Source organism: Trichosurus vulpecula, chromosome 2 (assembly GCF_011100635.1).
Source record: "Trichosurus vulpecula isolate mTriVul1 chromosome 2, mTriVul1.pri, whole genome shotgun sequence".
NCBI classification, from domain to species: Eukaryota; Metazoa; Chordata; class Mammalia; order Diprotodontia; family Phalangeridae; genus Trichosurus; species Trichosurus vulpecula.
The window spans coordinates 336,164,634-336,184,961 of NC_050574.1; the positions used below are offsets into that span (position 1 = coordinate 336,164,634).

Below are 20,328 nucleotides of genomic sequence, written 5' to 3' on the forward strand. Positions count from 1 at the left end.
TTAAAATGTTGGACAACAGACTGGAAGGGGTAGTTAAAATATTGGACAATCAGACAACACAAAATAGATCTCAACAGCCTAGACCAGAGGTTCTAAACCTGCTATCCATATTTTTTAATATTTTGATTGCTGTATTTCAATTTAATTGGATTTCATTGCAATCTTACATATTTTATTTAATTCATTTAAAAACAATCTTCTGAGAAGGGGTCCATAGGTTTCATTAGATTATGGTACCATAAAAAAATGTTAAGTGACCTTGGGCTAGATAATTGGGCTAAATATAGTAAGATGAAATTCAGTAGGGATCAGAATAAAGTCCTACACTTGGATTCAAAAAATAAGTGCACAAGTACAAGGCAGGAAGGTATGGTTAGATAACAGATCACGTGAAAAATGATCTGGGGGTCTGAGGGAACTACAAGTTCCACATGTATGACATGGCTGCCCAAAAAGCTAAAATGATTTTATACTGAATTAAGAACAGAGTAATGTCCAGAACAAATGAGGCAATAATCAACTTGCATCCTGCCCTTGCCAAGCCATTACTGTCATGTTGGGTCCTGGCTTCTACATTTGAGGAAGTGTATTGCTCTCCATAGGAGAGCAATGGGCCACCATAATAGGTAATGAGTTTCTCCTCAAAGGAAGTCTTCAAGAAGAGACTTGATGACCAACCACTTGTCAGGGATATTGTAGAGGAGACTTCTCTAAGTACAGGGTGGATAAGATGACTTCCTGAGGCCCTTTCCAATTCAGGTTATGATATTTGGTGACTAACCAATGGAGGAGTCAAGATTTGCCTCAGCAGAGGAAGTACAGACAGCAATGAAATGACTGCTCTTCTGAAAAATATTCAAAGAAGTGGGAAATGAGTATGAGCTGTAATAGAAAAAAAAAGTTTGTGGGTTTTTTTAAGTTGGTGAGATGCTCTGGGTCTTGAAAGATATTGGATAAATATTCATTTTTGCATCTCTCCTAAAGACTAGTGCAGAGGGAGAGAGGGCAAGGAAGGAAGGAAAAGAAAAGAAAGGTTAGAAATCACTAGTGTGAGAATAAGGATGTGTGAGTAGCAAATAGCAAGAGCAGAATAGGAAGAATACAGCATATTCCCAGGCAGGAAAGAGACTGACCTACTCAAGCAGTTATGCTAGGGAGTAGGAGGAGATAACATTGGATGAGAGAAGAGAAAGTCACATGATGGAGGGTCTTGAATGCTAGGTTGAGGAGCTTAGAACTGACATAATAGGTATTAAGGAGCCATTTTAGTTTCCTGACCTGGACAGTGATATGACAAAAGCAGAAGTTTGACATATGAATAATTTGGCTTAGTGTGTGATATGAATTGGAGAAAGGGGAGCTGGAAGTTGGGGAAGATCAATTAGGAAACTACTCTAATAAACAAAGTGAGAAATTATAAACCTCTGAATTATAATAACATTTTTGGCCGGGAGGAAGGAAGGGATAAATAGATTAAAGTAAATTTGGAAGGCGCTGTCTAATGTCATGGTGTTATGGAATTATGATTATCTTTGCTCTATTCAACATATTTACCAATTACTTTGATGAAGACAGGTGGCATGATAATCAAATTTGTGAATGACATAAAGCCCAGATGGCAACCATAAGACAAATGTATGACAGATGACAGATGGGCTCCACCCCCTCCCAACTAGTCACAGAAGGTCCAGACATCTGGAATTAATCAATCAAAAGATGAACTACAGGTCCGTAAGTGGGAATAGGTCTTTAATCAATTTGAAAGGATCATAGGGGGGTTAGGTCTTTGGCTTAAAGTGGAAAATGGACATAGGAAGTTGTTCATCCTTCCTTTTTGAAGAGGACCAATGACATCACAATGTTTCAGTAAAACAGTGGATGATGGGTGAAGTCTCGACTTGTGCATGAATTGTATTAAAGTGAGGTGGAGTTGGGCAAAGTCATCAGCCTTATTCTCTCTTTTCCAGAGTGACCAAAGTCCAGTGACAAGGACAAAAATCAAGACAAGTGTTGATGGCTTGGAATGCAGTGGATGACCTTGGCGTCTTCAGTGCTTGACCAAGCTCTAAATGTTCCACAGTTCCTGCTTCAGCCACCTTCATGGCCATTGGAACAGATTGTTCTTATCAACCCATTCTATCAGGGAAAGTTTTCACATGCTTGGGATAGACATCCCCCTAACTTACCCATCTAACTACAGCTTCTTAGAACCACAAGTGAGAACTGGGTGAAAGGTGGACACGAAAAGTGGATGAGCCACCCTGAAAAGGGCTCAGCAAGCCTTCACACCAGAGGTGCTAGTCCTGAACACACCATACTCTATATATAGGAAATATCCTGCGATTGGCTGAAGAAAACCAGTAATGCCCTATGTCATGAATGAAAAACAGCAAAATAGTTCAGAGCTAGTCAGTCAAGCAGTGGTAGAGTTCATCAGTGAGAGACTCTTGGAAGGGAATTGCCCTTGTGGGTAGGGGTTGAGGGGGAGGGTGTATGGCAGTTTTCTTTCTTCCGTTCCCATTGACCAGGTAATGACTTTGTGAACTTCAAAAGGTAGGAAGAGTTGGCCTTCCCATCACTGATTAACAGTGTCCCTGGAGCAGCAGTAGCGGACAGCAGTACCCTGCTTCAGAATTTAAGAGATTTGTTGAGGATACACCGGTAAAACTGAGGAAAGGAAGCCTCAGGGAGCTTGATCCCTTTGGGCTGAGAGAAGGGCAGGTTATGGAAATTACAAAGGCATTGACCCTCACAGCCTAAAGGGAATTTTTTGACAATCCTACAAAGGAAAAAGGAGGATCAGGAGCTATAATTTGCTCCTTTGCCACATGTTCTTTGCCACTCCTCTGGGGCTTTGAACTAGAGCCTACCCTCCCCAGGGACTTTGTGTGTACAAAAGGAGAACATACCCCTGTTTGGGAGAATTTGGCTGGGGGGTGGTAACCTCTTTCCTCTCAATATCTGCTTAATAAATACCATTTCTATAAGTTGTCTGGCAGTCAATCAATGGGAAACATACCAGCAGACTCATGAGGTAGAGTACCAGAAACCTTTCTGTAGATGGCACCCCTTGTTTCAGGTTTTGTCCTTTGTCAGGCTATTATGTATCTAATTTGTTCCACTGCTCTACTTTTCTATTTTCGTACCCAATACCAAATAATTTGATGATTAATGGTTGGTAGTAACATTTACATAGTATGCTGGGCCTAAAGTGAGGAAGACTCATCTTCATGAGTTCAAATCTGGCCTCAGAAACTTACTAGCAGTGGAATCCTGGACAACTCACCTAACGCTGTTTGCCTCAGTTTCCTCATGAGGAAACTGTAAAATAAGCTGGAGAAGGAAATGGCAAAATATTGCAGTATCTGCCAAGAAAACACCAAATGGGGCCACAAAGAGCTGGACACGACTGAAATGACCAAAAAACAAGATGGAGAGACCAGATGGTCCTTGTGTGTAAAGCACTAGAAATAGAAACAACAAAACACATCAGGACTGGGTAGTTAAAGGGAGTTAAGTAAGGTTTCTAACTCCAGCTTTAACATTTAGCGGCTATTTCTGGCAATAGAATCAGTCACAAGCTCTCTATTCATCATTTTCCTCATTAGTAAAAGGATAGCACCTGACATAGCCACCTCATAGAGTTAGTGAAAATTAAATAAAATGGTAGACATGGAAGTGTTTTGTACAAGAACAGAAAAGATTAGTTCTTTTTTGGGTGTGTCGAGTTTGTGATGGCTGCAGGAGATCAAGTTTGAAATGGTGACGTAGGACTGGAGCATAGGAGAGACTAGGGCTAGATAGGCAGACCTGGGAGTCATTGGCATTGGCACACATGCGAGGTGATGATATCACCAAGCCAGAGAGTATAGGAAAAGAGGGTTCAGGACAGAGCCTTAGCAGACACCCACAGTGGCCATGATATGAAGATCCAGCAAAGGAAACTGAGGAGCAATCAGACAAAGAGGAGAAAAAAGCGAGGCCAATGTCACAAAAACCCAGAGACAAGAGTGTCTAGGAGGAGAGAGTGTGATCAGTGTCAAATTCCATACAGATCAAGAAGGATGAGTACTGCAGTGATGCTATTAGATTTGTCTATTGAGAGGTCACCGTTAATTTTGGAGAGAGCAGTTTTAACTAGGTGATGAAATCTGAATCCACATTTCAGAGGGGATAAAGAATGAGAGGAATGGAAATAGAGGCACTGAGCATAGGTAACTTTTTCAAGTTTAGCTGAGAAGTGGGGAGAAATAGGAGACAAATAGTCAGCAGGGATATCAGGATCTAGTAAGGGACTTTTTTTTGAATGGGGGAGTCCTGGGCATGTTTGTACACGGCAGGGAAGGAATCAGTAGATAGGGAACTATTGAATATTAGAAAGAGTGGGGATGATAGTGGAAAAAATCTGCAGGAGAGAGGAAGGTTGGCTAGCATCAAGGATTGACCATGGCAAGAAAAGGCACCTCTTCATCAGAGAATTGAGTAGAGGGGAAAATAGTGGGAGGTGATGTCAAAGGATTGTGAGAAGAAGTTCATGACAAATAGCCCTAATTTTCTCAGGAAAATATGAATAGCCTCGGCTGAAAGGCAGGGAAGATGGTGCTGTGGGAGTTAGGCTCTGGGAATACAAAAGCAAGCAAAAAGGTAGTTCCTGTTCTCATGGCGTTTACATACTGATAGTAGAGGACAATGTATAAAAAAAGAAAGCCAGAGAGCTAGGGTACGAGGGGGAAAAAGCACTTAGAGTCAGGAACAGAGCTGGGAGAGGTGTGGAGTGAGCACTGTTGGTCTGGACACTTATTGAAAATCAAAGTTCCACTATGCCCAAAGGGCTATAAAAATGGGCATACCCTCTGACCCTGCAATACCACTTCTAGGGTTATATCCCAAAGAGATGACACAAGTGGGAAAGAGAACCATATGTACAAAAGTATTTATAGCAGCTCTTTTTGTGGTGGCAAAGAATTAGAAATTGAAGTGATGCCCATCAACTGGGGAATGGCTGAACAAGTTGTGGTATATAAATGTAATGGAATACTATTGTGCTGTAAGAAATGATGAGCAGGCAGACTTCAGAAAAACCTGGAAAGACTTCTATGAACTGATGCTGAGTGAGGGGAGCAGAACCAAAACATTGTATATAGTTACAGCCACATTGTACGATGACTAACTTTGACAGATCTGGCTGTTCTCAGCAATGCAAGATTCTAAGACGACTCCAGAAGTCTCATGATGGAAAATGCTGTCCACATCCAGAGAAAGAATTACAAAGTCTGAATGCAGATCAAAGTATACTATTTGCTCTTTTTTGTTTATCCTTTCTTATGGTTCATTCCGTTGGTTATAATTCTTCTTTACAACATGACTAATGTGAAAATATGTTTAATATGAATGTATACCAGACTGCATGCCATCTTGAGGAGGGCAGAGGGGAGAGGGAGAAAATTTAAATTTCAAAAATTTGTGGAACTGAATATTGTAAACTAAAAATAAATAAATTTAAAGGAAAAAGGGAAATTAAAGTTCCAGGATGAACTCACCAAGAGGAAGAGGTCACAGGAGTTAAAGTATCTTTCATTTATAAACGTTAATTTAACTGTTGGTACTTTAAGTGTGTGATCTCTGCCCAAAGGTCAATAGGTTAATACACTAATAGATGGCTTGAACTACATCACTGTTGACATTCTTGTCATAAATTATACCAGAAGTCATAGAAGCTATAAGTAAATGGAAGGGCTGCTCACAGTCCTTCATAATTCATAATTTCATCATGCACCCAAAGGTAACACCCCCCCAAAAAAAAACACTGTGAAGAAATTTGTAGTAGATGACTTCTAAGCATCTTTCCAACTCTTAAGATTCTATATTTTTGTCAATCACTTTTAGGAGTAATGATTTGAAAAGTATTATCTTTTGCTTTTATGTCACCTTCCTTTAGAATACATCACTCCCCTTCCCTCCTCAGAGAAGCATCTCATACAAAACAGGAGGGGGAAGCAGTTCAAAACTAATCTATACATCATCTAACCATACATGCAATGTTCCACACCATAGTCCCTTCACCTCTGCAAAGAAGGTAGAGAGGTGCTAAACCTGACCATTATAATTATACAGTGATCGATGGGGGGGGGGGGGGGGAGCGGTGTTTAATGTTTGGTTCTTTCCATTTACATCATTTAACCATGCGTGCAGTCAGTTTTCCTAATTCTGCTTACTTCATTTTACACTTTATGTCTTCTTATGCTTCTCTTTATTCCTCACGTTCAGCATTTCTCACAGTGTAGAAATACTCCATTGCATTCACATTCCATAAGCCCCCATCTCCTGGGCAACATCGCTTTTCATTTCACCTAGAATCACGCTATCCTGTGATTACATGGCACTTGCCCATGAACCCATCCATCTCAGCAGAAGCCCCCAATCAGACTGTACACCTAACCCCATGCAGTATTAGCATGTGTCCCTCCCAAACAGCTTAGGTTAATGCCTGCTATGGGGACCCATTGGCCACACTCCACTCATTCTCTTCCAAAATCATCTCTCAGGGCATAATTTGCCCGAGCAGCTATATGAACCTTCCATCTGCTGTTTCTTTTCTTTGTGGGACCCCAAACTGCACAGCTGTAAGTCACTAGGTTCTATTTTATGGTTGTGTTTTTTGTTGTTGTTGGGTAACAAAGTATGCTGAAAACTTGTTTCTCACTTCGCAATCCCAGGCTCTAATGATGGAGATCCACAGCATTATCACAAACCTCTCACCGATGTCATCCAGAAATTGTGAAGATGTTGCTTGTTCCTGAACAGCACCTTCGAGGCTGAGAAAGTATTCTTTGCCCTGGCACTTGCATCCTCACTTTCTCTCCCCAGTAAGATCCCACACTTCTTCAAATCTGAAAATAATTTTATTTTATTTTTTACAAGTGTCCAGGGAAGTTTCAGGGGGAGCTGTGACTAAGAATTTGGTCACTGCAGGGTAAAGGATTCAGAGCACAGCAGTTGGCTGACCCTCCCCTCATTTCTCCGGAGCAGTGACAATGAGCAGGAGACAGGAAAGGTGGATGGTGGTAGTGACGGAGGAAATGGCCAGGACCATTTCAATTTGGCAGAGGGTGAGGTGGCAAATGGATTTCAGTTTAGGCATTAGTCCTCAAGGCTTGATTTCATCATCCCTTCCCTACAGCTTTCTCTACTTGTCCCAGTCCCTTACAATAAGCAGGCAGGTGACTAGGAGGCTGAAAAACTAGCATCCCTGAGATCAATATCTGAGTTTGATTTTTTTTTGGTTATTTACTAGGGATAAGGGAGAGGAAAAGGGAATGAATATGGACACTAATGAAGACAAACTGAGGGACAGAGTGTCACTCTATTCTTCTTTCTCAGTCTCAAGAAACTTAAATTCACCTGATGCTGGCTCACTGTCTCTGAGCCTCAGGATGGACAGATAACATGAGTGGGCAAGGAAACAACTACCTTAACCAGACACTTCCTTCAGAGTCTGGGGGGAAAGGCAAGTGCTGACCATTTTATTTAAGTATCTATGTTAAAAGCTTCTCATAGACCACACTCATACCAGGGAATAGGGACCACAGACCTCAGCCTCATAGCCTAATGGCACACATTCTCACCCCAGTGGCTGTCTCAAGATCAGGGAAAGGTGACTGGAAGTGAGGCCTCTTCTTGCCCCAAGATGCTATTAGTGACCAGAAGCCTGGCAACAGGGAAGGAGCTCCTCAGTTCCCACAATGTCCAGAATAGGCCCTATCACATGCTTCATGAGGCTATGCACCTTATGGCAGGTCCTATCCATATTATGCAGGAGATAACATTGAAGCAAATGAACCAAGATCACTACAATTCCAAGTATCTCTGGTCCTAGGAAAAACCTTGGCTCCTTGAGCTTACTGGAATTAGCAATGGAACTAGAGGGTCACTTCCCAGAATCTGCTCTGTGGGGTAGGAATAGGCACTATACTTAAAAAATATTTGTGTTTACACACGATGATAACTGTGCCTAAACATGGAGCAGAGACAGTGGAAAAAAGCAAGACTTTCTAGTAACTACAATTCTTTTTATGCCAAAGAGCCCAGATGTGTCTCTGAATTTTGCAGGAATTATCCCTCAAGGAAGGGATGAGCTTAGATAAGAAGGGCTACCCACAAGGGCATTTGGTCCAGGGACTAGGGGTTAGAGAATACAAGATTGTGGCTCTAAGGAGAGAAATCTGACAGGTGGGAGCTAAGTTCACAGATGACCAGTGAAACAGAGAAGAACCAGGATGTGGAGCACAAGAATATAAACAGCAGCCAGCAGGGGCACCCGGGTCCGGGAATAGCAGAGTGAACGCAGGATTCGCCTCCATCCAACATTACTCCTGGTCTAGAAAAAGAAAGATGGAAAGGTCAGAGACAGTTCTATCCTGAATATTAGGAAAGTGTCTCTAGCCCCAAGTTTAGACTTCAATGATCTCAATATTTCAAAAAAGGATTTCTGCAAGAAAACCTTTCCTTAGAGATGTCAGCCCTCAATTTCACCAGCTCATCAATGCTCATCAATATTCCCAAGTCCTATATTCAGATAAATTGCCCATGAACCCTCCGACAGAATTCTTCCTCCCATGAGGAGGGTAGTGCTTATACCCCTTCTTAAAACTGCTCTCTTTCTATTGTCTTCCTTCCCACTCAAATTTCTTCCCACCCTGTTCCCTCCTACCCATCTTACCCTTCGGAAGGAACTGTTCACGGGTTCTATTAATATCGCCTGTTCATGTAGGCCACAGTCACTGATGCCAGAATTCTGGGCAGGGGGCCACTCATTCAGCTCCATCCTGGGTTATAGAAACACACACACACCACAAAACTCCTTGATGTTTGGTTCAGAATGTGAAACAAGTGAAGCTAAACAAGCAAAGCAACTGAGACATTTTACTGCATCTTGTATAACCTCTAGAGCTGCTGCCAAGAATGAGGAGCCCAAAGCTTCCTCTGCAGTAGCAAGCAGAAAAGGAAGGAAGGAAAAAGCTTTTATAAAGTGCCTACTATATGCTGGGGACTGTGCTGAGTGCTTTAAACATACAATTTCATCCTGGAAGGGAGGTCCTATTATGATCCCCATTTTACGGCTGAGAAACCTGAGGCAAACATATTTGTCCAAGATCACACAGCTAGTAAGTGTCCGAGTCCAGATTTGAACTTAGTTCTTCTTGACTCTAGGCCCACTGCTCTATCCACTGCACCACCCAGCTGCCTACAAAGTGGTCTAATTTAACAAATAGGCAGAAGCAACTAAGAAGAGACTTCTGTGAAGCTCTTTGAAAATATTGGCACTTTTAGCCTATTTTTCTGCCGACCAAAGATTCAGAATTTGATGGTTTCCCCTGCTGATGGTGAAAATATCTACGTGGGCGGGTTATCACTGTATAGGTACAGTCAGAACTCCACAATGAGGCAAAAGGTGGCTTGGGGATTCAGAATGCAGGGAGGCTTTGTGCCTAAAAGCAGGGATTCCCTCTAGGGGCACGCTGAGCACCAACTCTTCCTGGCTTCCAGAAATGAACCAGAAATGTCAACACTTTACCTCCTAATCTCCTCCTGAGCAGCAGAGAGGGCTTCCTCAGCAGCCAGCCGGTGATCCCGTTCCTCTTCTAGCAATTTCTTTAAGTGGCTCACCTCTTGTCTAGTGTTGCATTGCTCTTGTTGGGCCTCAGAAAATCTGCAGCATGAGGTAAAATGAAGTAATTAATGTCTGAATGGTCATTATGCACAGAGCCCTGTACAATGTGCTTTGGGAGATAAGGACATGCAAGTAGATGGAGGCCCTGAAACATTAATACAGGGGAGATGGAACAAACATATGAATACACACAAAAATATAAACACTAGTCAGACTGTGTAATGTTAACTATATAAAGTGTGTAAAAGAATTGTTGAATTCCTTGCATTCATATAATGCTCTCTGTAACGTTAATGCAATAGGAATATCTTCCCCATCCCATTAATAGGCCTATGTGACCACATGCATTCAATCACAGCTGTGATACATCCTGAGTTACACAGAGACCATTGGGGTAGGAGCTTGCCTAAAGGGAAGCTTGCTTAGGGGAGGCTTGCTTGTAGGAAGGCTTTCACACTTTTTGGTACTAAGCTAATTAGGCACTGAGTTGAGGGTTGTGATGCCTTATATATATGTTCTGAGGTGAGATTTTGCTTTGGGGGCTTGCTCATGAGAAGGACTTTTGGTTCCCTGGACAGAACTCTGAGAAGCCATTTGTTAAAAGCCCCTGACTGACCCAAAAAAATACTGAAAAAAATATTGAAGAAAACAACACCTTAAAAAATAGACTAACTCAAATGGCAAAAGAGCTCCAAAAAGCCAATGAGGAGAAGAATGCCTTGAAAGGCAGAATTACCCAAATGGAAAAGGAGGTCCAAAAGGACACTGAAGAAAATACTACTTTAAAAATTAGATTGGAGCAAGTGGAAGCTAGTGACTTTATGAGAAATCAAGATATTATAAAACAGAACCAAAGGAATGAAAAAGTGGAAGACAATGTGAACTATCTCACTGGAAAAACCACTGACCTGGAAAATAGATCCAGGAGAGATAATTTAAAAATTATTAGACTACCTGAAAGCCATGATCAAAAAATGAGCCTAGATATCATCTTTCAAGAAATTATCAAGGACAACTTCCCTGATATTCTAGAGCCAGAGGGTAAAATAGAAATTGAAAGAATCCACAGATCCCCTCCTCAAATAGATCCCAAAAAGAAAACTCCTAGGAATATTGTTGCCAAATTCCAGAGTTCCCAGATCAAGGAGAAAATACTGCAAGCAGCCAGAAAGAAACAATTTGAGTATTGTGGAAACACAGTCAGAATAACACAAGATCTAGCAGCTTCCACATTAAGAGATCAAAGGGCTTGGAATAAGCCCTCAGTGGAGCCAGGATTAAAACCAAGAATCACTTACCCAGCAAAACTGAGTATTATGCTCCAAGGCAAAATATGGATTTTCAATAAAAGAAAGGACTTTCAAGCTTTCTCAGTGAAAAGACAAGAGCTGAATAGAAAATTTGACTTTCAAATACAAGAATCAAGAGAAGCATGTAAAGGTAATCAAGAAAAAGAACAAGAAAAAGAAATTGCAAGGGACTAACTGAAGTTGAACTGTTTTGTTTACATCCCTACATGGAAAGATGATGTGTATGAATCATGAGACCTCAGTATTAGGGTAGCTTAAAGGAATATGCATATGTGTGTGTGTGTATGTGTTATGTGTGTGTGTATACACACACACACACACACACACACACACACACACACATATACAGAGAGAGAGAGAGAGAGAGAGAGAGAGAGGGCACAGGGCGAGTTGAATATGAAGGGATGATATCTAAAAAAAAAATCAAATTAAGGGATGAGAGAGGAATATATTGAGAGAGGGAGAGAGGGAGAAAGGGAGAGGTAGAATGGGGTAAATTATCTCATATAAAAGTGGCAAGAAAAAGCAGTTCTATAGGAAGGGAAGAGGCGGCAGGTGAGGGGGAATGAGTGAATCTTGCTCTCATCAGATTTGACCTGAGGAGGGAATACCATACACACTCAATTGGGTATCTTACCCCACAGGAAAGAAGGAGGAAGAAGATAAAAAAGGGGGGATGAAAGAAGGGAGGGCAGATGAGGGAAGAGGTAATCAAAAACAAACACTTTCAAAAAGGGACAGGGTCAAGGGAGAAAATTCAATAAAGGGGGACAGGTTAGGAAGGAGCAAAATATAGTTAGTCTTTCACAACATGAGTATTATGGAAGGGTTTTACATAATGATACACATGTGGCCTATGTTGAATTGCTTGACTTCTTAGGGAGGGTGGGTGGGAAGGGATGAGGGGAGAGAGAATTTGGAACTCAAAGTTTTAAAAACAGATGTTCAAAAACAAAAAAAAAAGTTTTTGCATGCAACTAGAAAATAAGATACACAGGCAATGGGGTGCAGAAATTTATCTTGCCCTACAAGAAAGGAAGGGAAAAGGGGATGGGAGGGGAGTGGGGTGACAAAAGGGAGGGCTGACTAGGGAATGGGGCAACCAGAATATACGCCATCTTGGAGTGGGGCAGGGTAGAAATGGGGAGAAAATTCGTAATTCAAACTCTTGTGAAAATCAATGCTGAAAATTAAATATATTAAATAAATTAAATAAATAGGTAAAAAAAAAATTGAGATTCAAATCCAAAAAAAAAAAAAAACCCAACTACTCAGATGTAAATGCTCCTCCAATCTGGTGGTGCATGTAGGTGGTTGTATTACTTTGTTCAGAAAGTTGGAGCCCTATCTGTTGAATCTCTGTGCTAATTTCTCTGCTTGTATTTTCTCCATGTTCAGGGTACTGACCTTTCCCCTGAACTAGGGAATATCATTAAAAGAAGATTGTTGACACCTTTAAAAGTTGTCTTTCCTTTTAGAAAAGCAGATCAAAGAACCTGTGCTAGCAGGCCATCCTGGGTATGTCAGGGTGGTTGCTGTTACACTCTCAAAGCATTTTCATATATGACATTTATTCAATGTTGTTGATCAGATATTCAGTTGTATCTAATTCTTCGTGACCTCATAGACCATACTGTCCATGGGGTTTTCTCAGCAAAGGTACTACAGTAGTTTGCCAGTTTCTTCTCCGGTGGATTAACGCAAACAGGGTTAAGTGACTTGTCCAGGGGAACACAGCTAGTATGTGTCTAAGGCCAGATTTGAATTCAGGTCTTCCTAACTCCAGGCCCAGTACTCTGTCCATTGACCCATATAGCTGCCTCTTGTTTATTCATAAGTATTATTTTACTTAATCCTTACAACAAATTTGAAGCCCAAAAATTATTAAGCCAAATGCCATACTCAATCCATACTACTACACTGTTGTTACTGAGTCATTTTAGTCGTGTCTGACTCTTTGTGACCCCATCTGAGGTTATACTGGACTAGTTTGCCATTTTCCTCTCTAGATCATTTTATGGATGAGGAAATTGAGGCAAACAGGGCTAAATGACTTGCCCAGGGTCACACAGTTAGTAAGTGAGACTGAGGCCATATTTCAACTCAGGAAGAGGAGTCTTCCTGACTGACTCCAGACCTGGCACTTTACCCACTCTGTCACCTAGCTGTCTTTTGGAAAATCATTATGTCATTCCTACAGTTTAAAAGCATGTTATAGGAAAACTATTCATTCTAGCAATGTGAGAATGCTCCACGTTCAAAATTCAATTCGCCAAACATCTAACTAAACACCTACTATTTGGAAAGGACTGTGGTAGTATACACTTTCATAAATAGGGAGACACAAAACTAAAAATGAAATAGTCTTGACTTCAGCGAACTTATATTCCATTGGAGGGATACAACATGCATACAAATAAGTGGAGGAAGGAAAGCATGCTAACACCTAGAAGAATCAGGGAAAGCAATGAATCCATATTTCTAAGAAACTGGGTGACTCTCCTTCCCTTTTCCCCCAATCACCATGCTCTGGAAGGCCTGGCAACAGTGGGTCAAACTGAGGAGAGAAGCCAGCCGGGACATCGGCATGTTATGTATAGGCCCAGCAGGTGAACAGTTAACAGACACTGTCCTCTTTCCAGCTTTCTGACTCTCCTTGAGAAACTCCCCCTTTGCAATTCTGTGTGATTCAACTGCTGAGCTGGCAGGAAATAGAGAGGAACCTGAAGGTATGAGCCCTGGATTAGCCTTGTACAGCAAACAGAAGAGAAATGAGAAAATATTTTTCCATCTATGTTGTCTATCATGATCGGGATCTGTGGCGTTTGGATGGAATTACTTAGGAGAAGCACCTGGTGAGGCTCAACTTAGAGGGCCCCTCTTCACGGAAGATTGAAAATCTTCTCCCCCTAGAAATTATTTCATATATTTTTAAAAATTTACTGATCTGCACATGTTTTTTTTCCCCCACTAGCAAGTAAATTCTCCGGGGGCAGTAAGTGTTTTCTTTTTGTCTTTGTGTCCCTAGTAGCACAAAGTCTGGCACACAGTAGGTGCTTAATTAGTGTTTACTGAATTGAACTGGCAGAGACGCCATCTATGATGAGCCTTGAAAGAAGCCAGGGACTCTAAGAAAGTGAGGAGGAAGGGCATTCTAGACATAGTAGAACCGCCAAAGCCCCACCAAACCAACAACTTCAGTTAAAGTTGTGGCAAGAGGGGTAGATTTGTGCTATTATTCTAAATTTTAAAATATTAGACTGCCCTTTTATATCCTTTTGATCTTTTGCTGCATGAGGGGAGAAACAAAGCAAGCAAGGCAGAAGACCTTCTCTCTGCTGAAGCCTCCTCCTCCCACTCTGGCAGGCCAGTCCCTGAAAAAGTCTTGCTTTCTGAGTTGGGCTACACACCTCTCCTTCTGGACCAAAGTCAGTTATTTATTTCAACTTTTACCCAAGGTATAAGACCTCTAATGATAGGGAATCCACTACCTTCTGAGCCAGCCCTTCCCATTTTATAAAGAAAAAGATAGAGACACCAAATATTATATGCTGCTAGATATAGAAAGAATGTGTTAGGGGACGACTGAATACCTTGCTCTCAAAGTACTTTCAAAGGCATAGGAGATTTTCTCTTAAATTGAATCAAAATCTGCTTTCCTGCAGACCTACTGGTCCTAGTATTATCCTTTGAGGCCAAGGAGAAGAAGTTGTATGCTTTCTGAACAAGAAAGCTCTTCAAATATCTGAAGACAGTTGAAGACAGGGCGTAGAAGGAAGGCTAGGAAGAAAAAGGTAGCTACGTCCATTCAGCAGGCCTCCTTTAAGCCTCCGGACTAAACATCCCTAAATCCTTCAAACAATTTTTGAATTACATTTTTCACAACTCCTTGCTATCCCAGTCACATTCTTCTGAATGAACTCCAGCTTATCAACATGGCTCGTAAAATGTAGTGCCCAGAAATGGACACCAAATATGACAGGGAAGAATACAGAGTATCACCATCATCAATATGGGCCTTCTTCTTTTGTTAATGAAATCTGAGATTGGATTAGTTTTTAGGCTGTCACATTACATCGCTGACTCATATTAAACCTGCAATCCACTAAACTTTTAGGTCTTCTTACACAAACTGCTTTCAAGCTTTCCCACCCCACCATACTATACTAGTACAATTAGCTTTATGAACGCAAATGCAAAGCAGGATGTTATATTTGTCTCTATTAAATATCCTCATATTAGTCGTTGAGATCATTGTAAATCTGAGTTCTGTCCTCCAGTATATCAGGTCCCTTCTCACTTTTAGTTACCTTCTTGGCTCTCTGCTGGAAGAGGCCAATTATGTCTCTCTGTAAGGCTGACACAAGAAGCTGACACAAAGCACTAAAGTAAGCTAGACAGGCAGGAGGGGAGCCACAATGAACACAAAGGCATGCTTGTGCATCAATTCCCATCTGTGTGCTTTCCAGGCTCTAAGATGGGTATGGAGAGTAGATGCTGAAGCCTGACTGAGAAGCCTTACCTGAGCTGCAGTTCTCTCAGCTCCATGGGGTCACTCTCTCTCTGGGGTTCATTCTTTTCCTGAGGAGCCCCAGGAGCAGCATCTGTTGTGGGAGTCCCCTAGAAGAACAAAGATGATAGAGGACCTATAATACAGAACTACTAGGAAAAATGAGGAGAATTAGTGGAAAACATCAGCAGGAATGAGGCATTTATTCGCCTTTTGGTAGCTGAAGAGGATATTTCTCTTCTCATAATTCTCTCCAAAAACAAAGCAGAGACTCCTCTTATCTAGTACAGTTGGCCCAGCTACTGATGTGGTTGACACTCTCACCCTGATTTAGTCACCCCCAGGAGCCCACTTTCTCATCTCTTTTCAGTTTACTGCTGAGCTCTTTCCTAAAGTGATGCTTCATGGCTTTCCTGAGGGGACAGGTGCTCTGGTCCTCTAGCTGCTTTCCTGTGGCTTGGCCAAGTGCCCTTTACCTTAGTATCTGAATCTTCAAAGCCTCAGCTTTTTACTTTTATTCTTTTACCTGCTTTTTGCAGCAACTTTCATCATCTTAGACATCCCATCTTCTCTAAGCCCTTCCCTTATGTACCAGTTTAGATCTGTTGTCTACGTCTCAAATTCCACCTCTTTTCTTCTCTTCTCTTCAATCTGTCTCTATCAGTCCTTAGTGTATATAGACATAGCACTTGTCTTTAATTCTTATCTTTAGACCAAAAGAAACTTAAGCTTCATCACCCTTATTTATTCCTCTGTGGCTCACCGTTTCTTTGCTTAGGAGCTGCATCTCCTGAATCTGTTTCTTTAAGCCTGTGCAGTGATTCAGAAGGTCATTATAGCGCTGATGGCTTTCACGGAGACTATGACTGCTATCACGAAGCTGAATGGAAAGGGAACTTTTTTCTTCAAAGATCTGAGAGAGCTGGAACAAAGAAAATCAGGTTAGCACCAGCCCACAGAGAATTCCTCAACATGCAGACATCAGATTGTCTCTTCTTGGTGATCTGAGATCATGAGTATCCAACACTTTTGACGGAAAACTCTACAAGATCGCTTATCATGGCGCACTAAATGAAGGTCAGGAAGAAGATACTGCTTTGGATCTCTTAGCTCCACATAGCCGGACAAGGAGCTGTCACCTAAAACTAACAATGATATTTTTGCGCAAGACCCTATACTATTGTTATGCAAAGGAAATAGAAAATAGGGAGCCACATAATCTAACAAAGAAGACAAACACTAACATGTATATTGCATAAATATAAGGAATACAGACCAGAGAATTAGAAAGGACCTTCCTTGAAGGCTATTTACTACATCCCAAGTTAGCCCATTCCATTTTCAGGCAGCTCTCGTCATTATAAAATTCTCTCTTCTACTGAGCTGCAATCCTAGTAATTTCTACCCATTGGTTCTGCTCTCTAGAGCCACATCAATCAAGCCTATCAAAGCTAACATTCCAGCTTAGAGGTCAAATGCCCTGGATCAAGGCTGGAGATACATCTTTCACAGCTGGATCCAGAAGAGGCAAAAGAGAGAAAAATCAATAGGAAGGCACCAAAGACAAAACTCCTCTTTCCTCTTTGCCCAGGGCTGGCCCTGCCTCCTCTCTTTCTCCCAGAAAATAGGTGGGAAGCAAATATTCCCTTCAGGCAACAGGACCCAAGAAGCCATATGACCCTGCCAGAATAATCAATCTGCCCTGAAAAGCCTGGCAGTAGTAGGCCAGATGAGGGATAGACGCAGAGGGGATACCATCCCAGAACCAGACATGCTAGGTATGCAGAGTCTTGCAAGGGGCAGACGGGGAATCTGCTACACTCAGCATGGTATGGTATCTGGCAAAATGCCCCCAGGGCCAAAAACGCAACATTCCCTAGTTTTGAGACATCAGTTTCTTGTGGGGTGAGGCCACTTAGTGGAGAGGAAAAAAACTTTCCACTTTCTAGCTTTCTGATTCTCCTCGACAAGCTCCCCCTTCCCAGTTCTGGGTTATTCTCTTGCTGGAAGCAGAAAGGAACCTGAAGGAATGGGCACCAGATTAACAGAAGGAATGTGGAGAAATATTTTTGAGTATATGCAACTTACTGGGAATACTGGTAACCGTGAGGCTTTGATGGAAGTTATCTATACGAAGCCAGTGGGGAGGCTCTCCACATCCAATATCTTTCCTATCTTTCCTAAGAAGTCTCCGGTGTGGAAAAAAAAGTGTGAATTTCTAGTGCTATAATTTTGCAATCCTAGGTTCAGAGAAGATTCTCTGCCTACCCCAAAGAGAAACTTAAAAGTTAGAATCTCAACCCAACCTACTGCTGCTCACTCTCTGTCTTTCAACTCTAACATAGGCCTGACGAGAAACTCACCTTGCTATTCAGCTGCTGAATTCTCAACTCCTTCTGATGAACTTCTTTCAAGCTGTCATTAAGCTGGGCTTTGAGAAGCCCGATCTCAGAATCCAGGACCCGTGATGACTCTGAGGAAGCTGTTGCTTCTGCGGATGCCTGGTGGAAGAGAAGCACTTAGGGAATCCTCACTCCGACTGCTGTATCTCCTGTAGACAAACTCTGACAATTCCAGGGAGTGATCATTACACTAGCCCTGAGGCCAGTGTACAATAGGTTTTCCCTTGGAGGCCTGCCAGGCATAAGTTCCAGCCACCCCTTTGGATTAGTCAGGACTCAGCTTACCTGTCTTTGGTATTGCTCTGAGAGAATAGAAGGCCGTCGGGATGCAGACCTCAGCTCTTGCACCAGACTCTGCAGGTGGCTCAGCTGCTGCTCCTTGTCAGAGAGAGCCATCAGGTACTGCTCTCTAACACGCTTCTCCTGGACTTCCCAAGTATTTTTCTCCACTCTAGAAGGCATAGGAAATTATCAGAGTGGAAGGTCCACCTCACACACTCACTTCTACCAAATTCTTGGTGCCTTTTCACTAAATCTTAGTATCAATTGTTAACTAAGTGGAACCCCAATCTTATTCCCATATTCCAAATTCCATTTGTCTTTTGCTAAATTGGACTGAAAAGCTGAGAACTAAAAGAGGCATTCTTATGAAACCACTTTTATTTTCCCTCCTGGCAGATTCTTCCTTCTGGTAGCAGAGAGCTCTTGGGTCACACTCTGCAGGTGGCTCATCCAAGACAAAAGAATCACACTCTACCTACATCAGAATGCAACAAAGAGACAATCTTATCCTGAAATATAAGTCTCTTACCCCTGTCCATTAGAATACAACCTTCTTGAGGGCAGGGGCAGCATCTTGTTCCTTCTTTATATCCCCACTGCCAAGCAAAATACACTGCACACAGTACGTGCTTAATACATGTTTACTAAGTTTAATTTGCTAAGTTCTCCTGGCTGCCCAATTTCTGATAAGATCATAGTTTATAATTCTTCAGTGGGAAGGTCAAAGCACAACTGGCTCATTCACTATTCTCTCATTAATATGAGCTCCATTAGCAGTGACTTGTACATATATAGCATTTCTCTTCATGTATAAAAGATGCCAGTATCACCTAATTCGAAAAAGGTTGCATGGAACACAAGACTGATCTTTTCTATATTAAAGACAAAGAGACAAACAATAAACCAGCAGATCAAGGAAAGTAGAAGAGAAAGAAACTGCAAGTTGCCAAGGATTTTTTTCAAAGTACATAGGTTGCTCTATCTAGGAAAATACTTGGGACATATTTTGGAAGGTTATTGGACTGAGTTGGCAATATGCGGATTGGTGCAGCTGAATCCAGGAGAACAATTTGTGGGAATTCTGAGCTGTAATTTCATTAGTCCAGAGGACTCCTAGTGAGGAAACTCCCTTTAACAATCAACATCAACAATTGTTCTGCAACTTACAGCTTACATCCTAAAGAATGCCCTCAGGACATTTCATATTTTATCCCATGGGCTAGGAGTTTCCAACCTATGGATCAAAGCATATCTTTTTGTCACTAGTTTCTCAATCAATAGATAAAATTCCTGTTATATGAGATTTTTTTAATATTACTGAGATTTAATATAAAGATACAGTAAATAGGCTGAGTCGATGCAAATGAAAAGGACCAGAAGCAGATCTGGTTGTGAGTCAATAGATCAAACACTTTAACAACAAAAAACCAGAGTGTGGACAGCAGGGCCAGTGAGGCCCTCAAGTGGTACCTCACCAGCTGGAGGCCTCAAGATTGATAGTTGTGAACTTGTTGCTCCAAGTGTGCCTGACTCCTCAGCTGTCACAAAAGGAATGGCCCCAGCACTCCAAAAGGCCAGACAGTGGGAGGACAAAGGGGGCCAGGCAGTGTCAGGTCCCCACCTGCAATAGTCCTAGAGAAAAGCCAATCTGTAAAATTTTTTTAGTGTTAAAAGTGGCCCTTGTAGTCTTTTTTTAAAAGGTTGGGAGCTACCTCTCTACAAGTGTTAGGCTGCCACAGATAGTTTCTGAGTAGAGGTGTGACATAGACCTGTGCACTAGGAAGATTATTTTGGCAAATGAGGGAAAGAGGAACTAGAAAATGCAGAGACTGGAAGTAGACTGGTTAGAAGGTTTTTATGATCATACAAAAGAGGGGTTGTGGGCTTGAATTAAGGTGGTAGCTATGCTAGTGAAGAGAAGGAAATGGATGTAAGAGATGTTGTGGAGGTAGAACTAACAGGACTTGGTGATGCTGTAGGTGGAGAGGTGAGGTAAAGAAAAGACTCAAAGAATATGACAAGCTTCAGAGCCCAGGTGACTGGCAGGACAGTAGTGTCATCAATAAAAACAAGGATGATGGAGAAGATTTAGGGGAGAGAATGAATTCAGTTTGGACATGTGCAGTTTGAAATGCTGGTGCAATATCCAGGTAG

General features: G+C 41.8%; 1 protein-coding gene across 4 annotated transcripts in view; it reads right to left on the reverse strand.

Annotated features, from left to right (window-relative positions):
• Positions 1–6,883: 6,883 nt before the first annotated feature.
• The window catches only part of GOLGB1 (golgin B1), an 83,676-nt gene continuing 70,231 nt past the window's right edge, over positions 6,884–20,328 (reverse strand). For all 4 annotated transcript variants that reach the window (XM_036744913.1, XM_036744911.1, XM_036744914.1 and 1 more), the window contains exons 17-23: positions 18,178–18,343; positions 17,854–17,991; positions 16,254–16,412; positions 15,503–15,600; positions 9,575–9,709; positions 8,720–8,825; positions 6,884–8,377 (exon numbers count right to left, since the gene is read on the reverse strand). In XM_036744913.1, coding sequence (XP_036600808.1) covers positions 8,243–8,377; positions 8,720–8,825; positions 9,575–9,709; positions 15,503–15,600; positions 16,254–16,412; positions 17,854–17,991; positions 18,178–18,343 — 937 coding nt within the window. In that variant the 3' untranslated portion in view covers positions 6,884–8,242. The remainder of the gene's footprint in view (positions 8,378–8,719; positions 8,826–9,574; positions 9,710–15,502; positions 15,601–16,253; positions 16,413–17,853; positions 17,992–18,177; positions 18,344–20,328) is intronic.